Below are 14,734 nucleotides of genomic sequence, written 5' to 3'. Positions count from 1 at the left end.
GCAAGGAATTCCATAGATTCACAACCCTTTGGGTGAAGAAGTTCCTCCTAAACTCAATCCTAAATCTACTTCCCCTTATTTTGAGGCTATCCCCCTAGTTCTGCTTTCACCCGCCAGTGGAAACAACCTGCCCGCATCAATCCTATCTATTCCCTTCATAATTTTATATGTTTCTATAAAATCCCCTCTCATCCTTCTAAATTCCAACATGTACAGTCCCAGTCTACTGAACATCTCCCTGTAATCCAACCCCTTCAACTCTGGGATTAACCTAGTGAATCATCTCTGCACACCCTCCAGCGCCAGTATGTCCTTTCTCAGGTAAGGACACCAAAACTGAACACTAATACTCCAGGTGTGGCCTCACTAACACCTCGTACAATTGCAGCATAACCTCCCTAGTCTTAAACTCCATCCCTCTAGCAATGAAGGACAAAACTCCATTTACCTTCTTAATCACCTGTAAACCAACTTTTTGCGACTCATGCACTAGCACACCCAGGTCTCTCTGCACAGCAGCATGTTTTAATATTTTATCATTTAAATAATAATCCCTTTTGCTGTTATTCCTACCAAAATGGATAACCTCACATTTGTCAACATTGTATTCCATCTGCCCATTCACTCAAACTATCCAAATCCTTCTGCAGACTTCCAGTATACTCTACGCTTTTTGCTTTACCACTCATCTTCGTGTCGTCTGCAAACCTGGACACATTGCCCTTGGTCCCCAACTCCAAATCATCTTTGTAAATTGTGAACAGTTGTGGGCTCAACACTGATCCCTGAGGGACACCACTAGCTACTGATTGCCAACCAGAGAAACACCCATTAATCCCCACTCTTTGTTTTCTATTAATTACCCAATCCTCTATCCATGCTATTACTTTACCCTTAATGCCATGCATCTTTATCTTATGCAGCAACCTTTTGTGTGGCACCTTGTCAAAAGCATAATTGATCAGTGGTTGCGTATTGAGGAATTTCTAGTGAAAGATTAAGATACGGTGTTGATGCCTCCTCGGCTGGCAGTTCCCTCCTCTGTTCCTCAACTCCATCCTTTGACGAAACTTTTCCCTGCTTCCATTCGCACAGGAATTGCGACTGCTGCTCCGAAGCCGGACATTCCCTTCTTCCTTCGTTCCTCCTTTTCTCTCTGTGTTCCTTAAAACCCACCTCGTTGACCAAGCTTTTGGTTGACTGTCCAGGTTCCCCCACATGAGGCTCAGTGTCAAAATTTATTTGACGCTCCTGTGAAGGCCCCTGGGAGATTTAGCTGCTTCAGAGTTATTGTATGAATAAAAGTTGTTGTTGGGGTAATAAGCACGTTGCATAAATTAGCCTTGTGTTTCCTCGACAGGGTAGAAGATTCAGGGGTGGTCGAATTGAAGCATTTACAATGGTTAAAGGACATTGTGTTGGTGTGTTCGAGTTCACAAAAGGAGTCTGCGTCCCTGTGGGAATCTGTGCTTTACTTGTATATTGTCGCCTGGAGCTATGGAGAGTGATGGTCGAGGCTCCAACGTTCTTACCATCCCGCATTGCTGCCTCACGGCGCTGAGGACCCGGGTTCGATCCTGGCCCTGGGTCACTGTCCGTGTGGAGTTTGCACATTCTCCCCGTATCTGCGTGGGTTTCACCCCCACAACCCAAAGATGTGCTGGTTAGGTGGATTGGCCACGCTAAATTGACCCTTAGTTGGAAAAAATAATTGGGTGCTCTAAAAAAAAATTTTTTACCATTCTTCCCATCCCATTCCTGACCAGGAATCTCTCCCGCACTTACTGCCTGTCATCTGTGTGTTTGGAAGGATTTTGCAGGTTGATTCTCAACCTGTTTGGCTGCGTTATGAACCCACCTTCCTTGGACATGAAGCTCTGGAGAGGGACTCGAATCCGGAGCTCCTGGCTCAGAGGCAGGGACGCGAACTGTGTCACAAGCCCTCCCAGAAAGGACATGTAAATACAGACAAAAAGTAGATACAGCGGAATGATTTGCTCTGATGGGAGAGTCAACAATAAGGGGTCTAATCTGAATGGAAGAGACAGGCCGTACGGGAATGACACCAGGAAGCTTTACACCACACAGAGAGTCATAGAAATCTGGAACTCGCTCCTCCAATAAGCTGTGAAAGCTCCAGGTCAACAGAAAATCTAATACTGTGGTTGAGACATTTGTGTAGGGCAAATGTATTAGGCTACAGAACAAAGGTGGGTAAATGTAGATGGGATATGAATGGGCCGGGGGCTGAACTGGTCTCACTTGTTCCTTTATTAACCCACTGGCTTCACTATTTCACCAGGATGGGGAGATGGTCTTATTGGATGGAGGCTGCGAGTATTCCAGCTATGTCAGTGATGTCACTCGGGTCTGGCCTGTCAATGGAAGGTGAGACTGCGTTTGGATTCACCCCCCTCCCTGCCCCCCCCCTCACCCCCCTGGCCACCCCACCCCCCCCCCCCCCCCCCTGGCCCCCACCCCCTCGCCCTCCCTGCCCCCTCCCCCCCCCCATCCCTGGCCACACCCCCCCCCACCCTGGCCACACCCCCCCACCCTCACCCTCCCTGGCCCCCCACACACACGCCACCCCCCACCCTCTCCCCCCCTGGCCCCACACCCCCCACCCTCACCCTCCCTGGCCACACACGCCACCCCCCACCCTCTCACACGCCACCCTCACCCTCCTTGGCCTCACACATGCCACCTCCACGCACACTAGGTATCCTCACCCTCCCGACCCCTTAACCAACAACATTCCCGGGCCCTCACCCCCCCGCCCCCACCCTTCCCGGGCACACACCCAACGCCCCCACCCTCCCTGGCCCCTCACCCACCACCCCCACCCTCCCTGGCCCCTCACCCACCGTCCCCACCCTCCCTGGCCCCTCACCCACTGTCCCCACCCTCCCTGACACCCAACCCACCGCCCCCACCCTTCCCGGCCATATTTTCCTTTAAGAATTTCCATGAGGCTCAGGGGGTATTGGGCAGAGAGGCTGCAGGCAAGGGGGCACTTGGATGCTGAAAGGAGGCTCCTGATGGAGGTGCCCTCCACACTTCCTGCCCGAACTGAACTCTCCCACCAACCTGAACATTGAGGCTGGCTGGGAAACAGCCCTTCAGTGGTCATTAATTGGCCACTTACGGGCCACCGTCAGGGCCTGGTGGACGGGCTGGCCCGTCCCACTATAACATTTTGAAGAGGTTGGGGTGGGCAGGGTCCCGGAAATACTAAATAGACCCACCCATCCCCGCCCCCCCACCCGATCTGCAATCCCACTGGAGGGTAACATTAAATTCTGCCTCTGGTGTTACTCCCATGTCCTTGATTCTGTGCTTTTATTGGCCTCATCCATGTCTTTCCCTACCCCTGGAGCCTTCGGAGCCAGAAGGTCGGGCATCTCCGAGCCCTCAGTAAGCTCCCTCATCACTGCAGCTAGAAGTCCTTAGCGCTGGCCTCAGCCATTCACATGAGCCCCAAGAGGAAATCAGGGCCCAGAGTTGTGACACCAGCCGATTCTATTGTGCTTCCAGGCTGAGTAAGGAAAGTTGGCTCCACAGTGTCCGATGGTCTATATTGCAAGGTAGCTGCCAACCATGTAATCAATCATTGAGCAACTACTCGCCGTTCAAAACACGGACCTTCAGTACACGCTCTCAGCCAAGACCACACTGGAGGCCTTCGCACCCCTGTGACACTCGGTAACGGAGATAGAAGTCCGCCCAGGATCCCCACTCCTTAACCAGTGACTTCCCCATGTCCAGATGTGGATAGGATCGGACTATTGTCATGATTCAGTTGAATGTCAGATGCGTGGGAGAAAGCGGGAGATGTGCGGAGGTACACCTCAGTGGGGGCATACCCCAGCCTGAGACAGTGCCGACAGGGGAGAAGTGGAAGGCTGTTAACTTCAGCCAACTAGCAGAGTTATTTTAAATATATGTTGAAATTACAGCACAGGGGAAGACCATCCAACCCAACAATTCCACGTCAGTGTTTGTACTCCAGATTTGCCTCCTCATCTCGTCCGTTCAATATGTCCTCCCATTCCCTTCTACCCAGTGTACTGTCTAGCATTTCCTTAAAGGGGGAGACAGTGGTAGTGTCACTGAAGGAGTAATCCAGGCGCCCAGCTAATGCTCTGGGGAATTAAAACAGGAAATGCTGGATAAACCCAGCAGGTCTCGGCCTTTTGGCTAAGATCAAGCCCAAGATGAGTTATTTTCTTGTCAGCTTGGATCTTGTATGTCTCTCTTGTCGAGACCCATGAATAGGATTCAATTTGAATTGGTTTTTGGAGCAAGCAGTGATTTGCCCTCTTCTCTCTGCCCATTGGCTTTGTAACTTTAAGAATGGAGTAAGAATTTTAAATTTAAAAAGAAATCTCAGCAGGCCTGGTGCATCTGTGGAGAGAGAATGTCTTGCATCTAAATGATCCTTATGCAGAACTCTGGGGACATGGATTAAAATCCCACCAAGGTAGATGGTGGAATTTAAGTTCAATTAATAAATCTGTAATATAAAGCTGTTCTGCGACCTGGTAGACGTCTGCAAAATAATGAGGGGCATGGACAGAGAGGATAGTGAGAAGCTTTTTCCCAGGGTGGAAGAGTCAATTCCTCTGGGACATCGGTTTACGGTGCAAGGGGGAAAGTTTAGAGGAGATGTACGAGGCAAGTTTTTTTAGTGGGTGCCTGGAACTCGGAGGTGGTGGAAGCAGGGACGATAGTGACGTTTAAGGGGCATCTTGACAAATACATGAATAGGATGGGAATAGAGGGATACGGACCCCGGAAGTGTAGCAGGTTTTAGGTTAGATGGGCAGCATGGTCGGCGCAGGCTTGGAGGGTCGAAGGGCCTGTTCCTGTGCTGTCATTTTATTTGTTCTTTATTCCTGAGATGGCGGAGGAGTAGAGATTGAATCGGTTAGAGTTGTATTCGCTGGAGTTCAGAAGAATGAGGGGGGATCACATAGAAACTGATAAAATTCTAACAAGACTCGACAGGGTAGACGCAGGAAAGATGTTCCCGATGGTGGAGGTGTCCAGAGCCTGGGGTCACAGTCTGAGGATACGAGGTAGACCATTTAGGACAGAGATGAGACCTTTCTTCACCCAGAGAGTGGTGAGCCTGTGGAATCTGTTACCACGGGAGGTCGTTGAAGCCAAAACATTGCATGTTTTAAGAAGCAGCTCGATATAACACTTGGGGCGAAGGAGATCGAAGGATATGGGGGGAAAGTGGGATTCGGTTATTGAGCTGGATGATCAGCCATGATCGTGATGAATGGTGGAGCAGGCTCGAAGGGCCTCCTCCTGCTATTTTCTATGTTTCTAGTCCCAGATGACCATGGACTGCTTTCCCCTTTTGAGGGGGAGAGCTGACTGGTGGTGATTTAACCCGAAGGTCGCCACACTTTAGGAGAGGGGCAAGGTTGAGAAGGTTCATGAATAACCTCAGCCGGAATGGGAATTGAACCCGCGCTGCTGGCCTCTCCCTGCATCACCAACCAGCTGCCCAGCCAACTGAGCTAAACCTGTTTGGAAATTACTTAAGTTTCAAGGTCAAATGTAATTAATTTGAAATTCTGCAGCAGAGAACTCTGCTTGAACCAAGCTGAAGCAAAGCTCCAATGTTTAACAGTTGAAGCTCATTCCAACTTGTAATTAAAGTTGATTTGCTCATTTTAAACTGCCCTAGATAAACAGGCTGCGTAAAGCTGGTACAATCAGGGGTATTGTATTGAGCGTAGTGCTGACAACAAAAGGCTAAAAAAACATCGAGGCTGCCATTGCACACGTGATGGTTGCATGTTCGATGGAAATGCCGATCCATGCTTGTTCTGGGGGAGCGGGAGCCGCCGACAGCCTGGAAGCAGGTCACCTGCCTGTGGAGTTCGGCGAGGGAGCGTTGCGGACGTTTTTGAAGCAATGCAAATAGTTTGTGCAAAATTTCATGTTCGTTCATTGCGAAGATTTTCTTCTGGAACTGACGTAAAAATGATCATCTTGCTGCACTCTGTCTGTGTGACCAACTACTCACTACATTTAAGGAGAGGCACATGAGGGAAAAGACTAGGATAGGCTTTTGGCCGGCATTTGTTGCCCACCGCGAATTGAACCTTGAACTGAGTGGCCATTCCAGAGGGCATCTTAAGCGTTAACCGCATTGCTGTGGGTCTGGAGTCACGTGTAGGCCAGACTGGCTAAGGACGGCAGATTTGCCGCGGTGGGATTCGAACCCTGGGTCTCTAGATTACTATTCCAGCGACAATCCAACTGCACCAGCGCCTCCCCCCTGCTCGTGGAGTTTTAACGCTGGTATTGATCAGTTAGATGACGGGACTGAGGTCATTCTGGCTAAGTTTGCCGATGATACAAAGATAGGTGGAGGGGCAGGTAGTATGGAGGGGGTGGGGAGGCTGCAGAAAGATTTAGACAGTTTAGGGGAGTGGTCCAAGAAATGGCTGATGAAATTCAACGTGGGCAAGTGCGAGGTCTTGCACTTTGGAAAAAAGAATAGAGGCATGGACTATTTTCTAAACGGTGACAAAATTCATAATGCTGAAGTGCAAAGGGACTTGGGGAGTCCTAGTCCAGGATTCTCTAAAGGTAAACTTGCAAGTTGAGTCCGTAATTAAGAAAGCAAATGCAATGTTGTCATTCATCTCAATAGGCTTGGAATATAAAAGCAGGGATGTACTGCTGAAGCTTTATAAAGCATTAGTTAGGCCCCATTTAGAATACTGTGAGCAATTTTGGGCCCCACACCTCAGGAAGGACATACTGGCACTGGAGCGGGTCCAGCGGAGATTCACACGGATGATCCCAGGAATGGTAGGCCTAGCATATGATGAACGTCTGAGGATCCTGGGATTATATTCATTGGAGTTTAGGAGGTTGAGGGGAGATCTAATAGAAACTTACAAGATAATGAATGGCTTAGATAGGGTGGATGTAGGGAAGTTGTTTCCATTAGCAGGGGAGACTAGGACCCGGGGGCACAGCCTTAGAATAAAAGGGAGTCATTTTAGAACAGAGATGAGGAGAAATTTCTTCAGCCAGAGAGTGGTGGGTCTGTGGAATTCATTGCCACAGAGGGCGGTGGAGGCCGGGACGTTGAGTGTCTTTAAGACAGAACATAGAACATAGAACATAGAAAATACAGCACAGAACAGGCCCTTCGGCCCACGATGTTGTGCCGAACCTTTGTCCTAGATTAATCATAGATTATCATTGAATTTACAGTGCAGAAGGAGGCCATTCGGCCCTTTGAGTCTGCACCGGCTCTTGGAAAGAGCACCCTACCCAAACTCAACACCTTCACCCAACACCAAGGGCAATTTGGACATTAAGGGCAATTTATCATTGGCCAATTCACCTAACCTGCACATCTTTGGATTGTGGGAGGAAACCGGAGCACCCGGAGGAAACCCACGCAGACACGGGGAGGACGTGCAGACTCCGCACAGTCAGTGACCCAAGCTGTTGATAAATTCTTGATTTCTCGAGGAATTAAGGGCTATGGAGAGACAGCGGGTAAATGGAGTTGAAATCAGCCATGATTGAATGGTGGAGTGGACTCGATGGGCCGAATGGCCTTACGTCCGCTCCTATGTCTTATGGCCTAGAACATAGAACAATACAGCGCAGTACAGGCCCTTCGGCCCGCGATGTTGCACCGAAACAAAAGCCATCTAACCTACACTATGCCATTATCATCCATATGTTTATCCAATAAACTTTTAAATGCCCTCAATGTTGGCGAGTTCACTACTGTAGCAGGTAGGGCATTCCACGGCCTCACTACTCTTTGCGTAAAGAACCTACCTCTGACCTCTGTCCTGTATCTATTACCCCTCAGTTTAAAGTTATGTCCCCTCGTGCCAGCCATATCCATCCGCGGGAGAAGGCTCTCACTGTCCACCCTATCCAACCCCCTGATCATTTTGTATGCCTCTATTAAGTCTCCTCTTAATCTTCTTCTCTCCAACGAAAACAACCTCAAGTCCATCAGCCTTTCCTCATAAGATTTTCCCTCCATACCAGGCAACATCCTGGTAAATCTCCTCTGCACCCGCTCCAAAGCCTCCACGTCCTTCCTATAATGCGGTGACCAGAACTGTACGCAATACTCCAAATGCGGCCGTACCAGAGTTCTGTACAGCTGCAACATGACCTCCTGACTCCGGAACTCAATCCCTCTACCAATAAAGGCCAACACTCCATAGGCCTTCTTCACAACCCTATCAACCTGGGTGGCAACTTTCAGGGATCTATGTACATGGACACCTAGATCCCTCTGCTCATCCACACTTTCAAGAACTTTACCATTAGCCAAATATTCCGCTTTCCTGTTATTCCTTCCAAAGTGAATCACCTCACACTTCTCTACATTAAACTCCATTTGCCACCTCTCAGCCCAGCTCTGCAGCTTATCTATATCCCTCTGTAACCTGCTACATCCTTCCACACTATCGACAACACCACCGACTTTAGTATCGTCTGCAAATTTACTCACCCACCCTTCTGCGCCTTCCTCTAGGTCATTGATAAAAATGACAAACAGCAACGCCCCCAGAACAGATCCTTGTGGTACTCCACTTGTGACTGTACTCCATTCTGAACATTTCCCATCAACCACCACCCTCTGTCTTCTTTCAGCTAGCCAATTTCTGATCCACATCTCTAAATCACCCTCAATCCCCAGCCTCCGTATTTTTTGCACTAGCCTACCGTGGGGAACCTTATCAAACGCTTTGCTGAAATCCATATACACCACATCAACTGCTCTACCCTCGTCTACCTGTTCAGTCACCTTCTCAAAGAACTCAATAAGGTTTGTGAGGCATGACCTACCCTTCACAAAGCCATGCTGACTATCCCTGATCATATTATTCCTATCTAGATGATTATAAATCTTGTCTCTTATAATCCCCTCCAAGACTTTACCCACTACAGACGTGAGGCTCACCGGTCTATCGTTGCCGGGGTTGTCTCTGCTCCCCTTTTTGAACAAAGGGACCACATTTGCTGTCCTCCAGTCCTCTGGCACTATTCCTGTAGCCAATGATGACATAAAAATCAAAGCCAAAGGTCCAACAATCTCTTCCCTGGCCTCCCAGAGAATCCTAGGATAAATCCCATCAGGTCCCGGGGACTTATCTATTTTCAGCCTGTCCAGAATTGCCAACACATCTCCCCTACGTACCTCAATGCCATCTATTCTAATAGCCTGGGGCTCAGCAATCTGTTTCTGTTTCTGTGCTGTACGTTGCATCCAATTCGGACCTGCCTCCTGCGTGGCTTGTAAAACCCTCGCTAGTGTACTGCTGGAAAATGCTAACAATTGTTTGTTCTGTTGCAGATTCACAGGGCCCCAGTCTGAGCTGTACCAGGCCGTCCTTGATGTTCAGAAGTCCTGCCTTTGCCTCTGCACTCCTGGGGTCAGTCTGGAAAACATCTACGCTTTTATGCTGACTGTACTCGGACAGAAGCTGGAAGAGCTGGGGGTCCTACAGGCGAAATCAACCCAGCGGACTGCCTACAAGGTGAACGACAAGGCCTGACACGTTTATAAACTGATAGGTTAAGCTCACTGCGGTCAGTTGTGGCTGAGTTAGTAACCCACTGGAAAGCAAAGGGTCAGCACTAAATGACTGTGATGGCCATTCCATTGTGCTCATAGAATCGTAGAATCCCTACCGCGCCGAAGGAGGCAATTCGGCCCATCAAGTCTGTGCCAGCCCTCTGAAATAGCACCCTACCTAGGCCGACTGCCCAGCCCTATCCCTGCAATCCCACCTAATCTGCACATCTTTGAACCGTGGGAGGAAACCGGAGCACCCGGAGGAAACCCACACAGACACTGGGAGAATGTGCAAACTCCACACGGACCGTCACACCTCAGACGAGGGGTGAGGTTGAGAAAGTGGGACTGGGCTGTCTGTTGTTAACGCCCCACATGATCTTTCTCCCAGTCCGGAATATTACATCCTATCTATGACTGCCGGGTTTCTGAGCAACCCAGCTGAAACCGCTCTCCGATTTTGTTCCATCAGCGACCTCACTGAGTTTGGGAGCTCCTAGTGTGGGGGACTGTAGTGCGAGACTCACTCTGCACTAGTCTAAGATCCCAAGGAAAGGAAAAAGGAACTTGCATTTTTTTTTTCATAAAGTACCCAATTCATTGATGCTCGCTCAATGACTCCAGAAGCGAGATTGGATGACAATTGAAGGCTTTATTGGACTAGATGTTTCCCCCAGCAGCGCAGGTACAGAATGCAGCTGCTAGGGAGACACAGACTCTTATACTCCGCCTTACTGGGCGGAGCCAGCAGGCAGGCTTCACCAATGATCTTCCTGTCTCAGGTATCTCCCACACCAATGATTTTACAGCCTCAACCTACGTACCGTAATACCCCTAATACCGACTACCACACGGTGGAGGGGAGGGGCCCTTTGAAGTCCATACTGAGGCGTTCAAAGGGACGGGAAGCCTTTATCAGGTGCGCTTTCTCTGGCCTGTAGAAGTGCAGCTTGCACTCTGCGCAGATTTGGCAATTCCTAGTGACGGTCCTGACCTCCTCGAGGGAGTAGGGCAGGTTGCAGGTCTTGATAAAATGGAAGAATCGAGTGACCCCCCCCCCGGGTGGCAGAGGTCCTCATGGAGGGCCCGGAGTCGGTCCACTTGTGTGTTGGCACGTGCCGCAGGATAGGGCATCAGGAAGCTCGTTTAGCTTCCGGGGATGATACAAGATCTCATAGTTGTAGGTGGAGAGCTTGATCCTCCACCGTAAGATCTTATCATTCTTTATCTTGCCCCGCTGTGCATAATCGAACACGAAAGCTACCGACCTTGGTCAGTGAGGAGCCTGAATCTACTGCCGGCCAGGTAATGCCTCCAGTGCCGCACAGCTTCTACTATGGCCTGGGCCTCCTTTTCAATGGAGGAGTGATGGATTTCTGAAGCATGTAGGGTACATGAGAAGAAGGCCATGGGCCTGCCCGCTAGGTTGAGGGTGGCCGCCAGAGCTTCGTCGGACGGGTCGCTCTCAACTTGGAAGGGAAGGGATTAATCGATTGCGTGCATCGTGGCCTTTGCAATGTACGCCTTTATTCGGCTGAAGGCCTGGCAGGCCTCTGCCGACAGGGGGAAAACCGAGGATTGGATTAGTGGGCGGGCCTTGTCTGCATAATTGGGGACCCACTGGGCGTAATATGAAAAATATCTCAGGCAGCGTTTCAGGGCCTTGGAGCAGTGGGGGAGGGGAAACTCCATGAGGGGGCGCATGCGTTCGGGATCTGGGCCTATGACTCCATCATGCACTACGTAGCCGAGGATGGCTAGACGGTCAGTGCTGAACACTCATTTGTCCTTGCTGTAGGTTAAGTTAAGGGTTTTTGCGGTATGGAGGAATTTGCGGAGGTTGGTGTTGTGGTCCTGCTGGTCATGGCCACAGATGGTGACGTTGTCGAGGTACGCAAACGTGGCCCGCAAACTGTACCGGTCAAGCATTCGGTCCATCTCCCGTTGGAAGACCGAGACACCATTTGTGACACCGAAGGGAAGTGGTAGAGCCGCCCATCTGCTTCGAATGTAGTGTACTTGCGGTCACCCGGGCGGATGGGGAGCTGGTGGTCGGCGGATTTGAGGTCCACCGTGGAAAAGACCTTGTATTGTGCAATCTGATTGACCAAATCAGATATGCGAGGGAGAGGGTACGCGTCGAGTTGCGTATACCTGCTGATGGTCTGACTATAATCGATGACCATCCTGTGCTTCTCCCCGGTCTTTACAATCACTACTTGAGCTCTCCCGGGGCTGTTGCTAGCCTCGATAATACCTTCCTTCAGTAGCCGCTGGACCTCCGACCTAATGAAGGTCCGGTCCTGGGCACTGTACTGTCTGCTCCTGGTGGCGACGGGTTTGCAATCCGGGTGAGGTTCGCAAAAAGGGAAGGCAGGTCCACCTTGAGGATCGCGAGGCTGCAGACAGTGAGGGGGGGCTATAGGGCTGCCAAATTTAACGGTTACGCTCTGGAGGTTGCATTGGAAGTCCAATCCCAGGAGCGTGGCAGCGCAGAGGTGAGGGAGGATGTAGAGTCGGAAATTTTTTAATTCACTTCCCTGGACCGTGAGGTTCGCTACGCAGGACCCCTTGATCTCCACAGAGTGAGACCCCGAGGCCAGGGAGATTCTTTGGTTAACTAGGTGTATGGGAAGAGAACTGCGCCTTACCGTGTTAGGGTGTATGAAGCTCTCTGTGCTCCCAGAGTCGATCAGGCAGGATGTTTTGCGCCCGTTGATGAGCTCGATCGTCGTCGCGGTCGAGAGCGTTCGGGGCCGAGACTGGTCCAGGATCACCGAGGCGGGTCGTGGTAAAAGTTGAAGATTTTCCACGGGCGGTGTGTGGTCATCCGAATCAGGGTCCTGAGACTCCAGCCAAGATAGTGGCGCCCACGAGTCGCACATGACTGGGGGTGGGCAAGATGGCAGCGCCCGGGACTCGCATATGGCTCGGGAAAATTAAGATGGCCCGCACGTGGCCCGTGGAGAGAATTGTGGTGGCGGCCCCGATTTGCCCCCAGAGACAGCGGCGACCGCCCGGGCCTGGCATACTGCCACGAAATGGCCTTTTTTGCCACAACCTTTGCAGGTGGAGGAGCGGGCTGGGCAGCGCTGCCGTGGGTGTTTGGCTTGCCCGCAAAAGTAACAGCGGGGCACCCTGGGGTGCCTGGTAGCCACGCGTCACAAGCTTATGGGGGATGCATCGGGGTCGGCCGCGGGTGGGTTCCACGCTGCCCAAGGGGGTGCCGCACGGTCAGGGAGGCCACATCCAGGGAGCTAGCAAGGGCCCGTGCCTCTTTGAGACCTAGTGTCGCTTTCTCCAGCAGCCGTTGACAGATTTGGGAGGACAGCATACCAGCAACGATTGCGTCCCAGATTAAAAGTCTAGATGTTTCCCCAGCAGCGCAGGTACAGAATGCAGCTGCTGGGGAGACACAGACTCTTATACTCCGCCTTACTGGGCGGAACCAGCAGGCAGGCTTCACCAATGATCTTCCTGTCACAGGTACCTCCCACACCAATGATCTTAAAGCCTCAACCTACGTACCGTAATAGCCCTAATACCGACTACCACATTCATTTTTTCCAATCAAGGGGCAATTTAGCGTGGCCAATCCACCTACCCTGCACATCTTTGGGTTGTGGGCACGAAACCCACGCAGACATGGGGAGAATGTGCAAACTACACACGGACAGTGACCCAGAGCCAGGATCGAACCTGGGACCCTGGTGCTGTGAGGCAGCAGTGCTAACCACTGTGCCGTCATGCCACCCCTTCCACGTGATGTGGGCGTCACTGGCAAATTCGGCATTTCTATTGTCCATCCCTCATTAGCCCCACGAGAAGGTGGTGGTGAGCCGTCTTGAACCGCTGCAGTCCCTGTGGCGTAGGTACACCCAGCCTGCTGTTAGGGATTTGCAGCCCAGGAACAGATCATTCAACCCTGTAGGTCCGTGTTGGAGTCTCCTCCCTCACCACCTCATCTCACCCAATCAGCATATCCTTCCTTTTGCCTTCCTATATCTGTCTCGCTTCATTTTGATGCATCAACTCCTCCACCCGATAGCAAATTTCTCATTATCACCACCCTTTGGGTAAATAAGTTTCTCCTGAATACACCACTGGATTCAATATGCTCATCCTGTATTAACCCCTCATAAACACCAGTTCAGAAATAATTAATTATGTTTCCACTTGTGGAAAAATCTAGAAGCAGAGGACACAATCTCAGAGTAAAGGGACGATCCTTTAAAACAGATGAGGAATTTCTCCAGCCAGAGGGCGGTGAATCTGTGGAACTCTTTGCCGCAGAAGGCTGTGGAGGTCAAATCACTGAGTGTCTTTAAGACAGAGATAGATAGGTTCTTGATTAATAAGGGGATCAGGGGTTATGGGGAGAAGGCAGGAGAACGGGGGATGAGAAAAATATCAGCCATGATTGAATGGCGGAGCAGACTCGATGGGCCGAGTGGCCTAATTCTGCTCCTGTGTCTTATGGTCTTATCTCTGAAGTGCTTTGGAACATTCCGAGGATCTGCAAGGCACTATATTAATAAAAATGAATGTTCTTATGCCACTAAGGGAATCGCCTTTTTGTACATACGTTTTTTAAAAAGCCGGGAAAAAAAACATTGGACACTGAGACGTTGCCATCGTCACTGAGCAAGAACACAAGAGACAGGAGCAGGAGTGGACCATTCGTCCCATCGAGTCTGCTCTGCCATTCGATACAGTCATGGCTGACGGGCTCCATCTCCACTTTCCCATCCACTCCCCACATCCTTCCAAGATATTAACAGGGAAAGGCAGAGTAAATAAAGATAAACTATTTCCACTGGTTGGAGATACTAAAACTAGGGAGCATAGTCTAAAAATTAGGGCCAGACCGTTCAGGAGAGATGTTAGGAAGAACCTCTTCACTCAAAGGGTGGTAGAGGTTTGGAACCCTCTCCCACAAACAGCAGTCGGAGCTGGAACAGTTGTTCATTTTAAATCTGAGATATAGATTCTTGGTAAGCAAAGCTATTCCGGGAGATGGGCCAAAGGCAGGCCGGTGAAGTTAGGTTACAGATCAGCCATGATCTCATTGAATGGCAGAACAGACTCGAGGGGCTGAATGGCCTCCTCCTGTTCCTGTGTGCCTTAATTTCCCTGAGAGACCCA

The 14,734-nt window shown here is 50.5% G+C and overlaps 1 protein-coding gene across 3 annotated transcripts in view; it reads left to right on the top strand.

Annotated features, from left to right (window-relative positions):
• Nucleotides 1-14,734, top strand: part of xpnpep3 (X-prolyl aminopeptidase 3, mitochondrial) — a 74,207-nt gene that overhangs the window by 42,969 nt on the left and 16,504 nt on the right. For all 3 annotated transcript variants that reach the window (XM_072492015.1, XM_072492014.1, XM_072492012.1), the window contains 2 exons: nucleotides 2,303-2,388; nucleotides 9,368-9,551. In XM_072492015.1, the coding sequence (XP_072348116.1) occupies nucleotides 2,303-2,388; nucleotides 9,368-9,551 (270 nt within the window). The remainder of the gene's footprint in view (nucleotides 1-2,302; nucleotides 2,389-9,367; nucleotides 9,552-14,734) is intronic.

Source organism: Scyliorhinus torazame, chromosome 29, assembly GCF_047496885.1.
Source record: "Scyliorhinus torazame isolate Kashiwa2021f chromosome 29, sScyTor2.1, whole genome shotgun sequence".
Lineage (NCBI taxonomy): Eukaryota > Metazoa > Chordata > Chondrichthyes > Carcharhiniformes > Scyliorhinidae > Scyliorhinus > Scyliorhinus torazame.
This window is presented reverse-complemented; position numbering and strand designations above follow the sequence as displayed.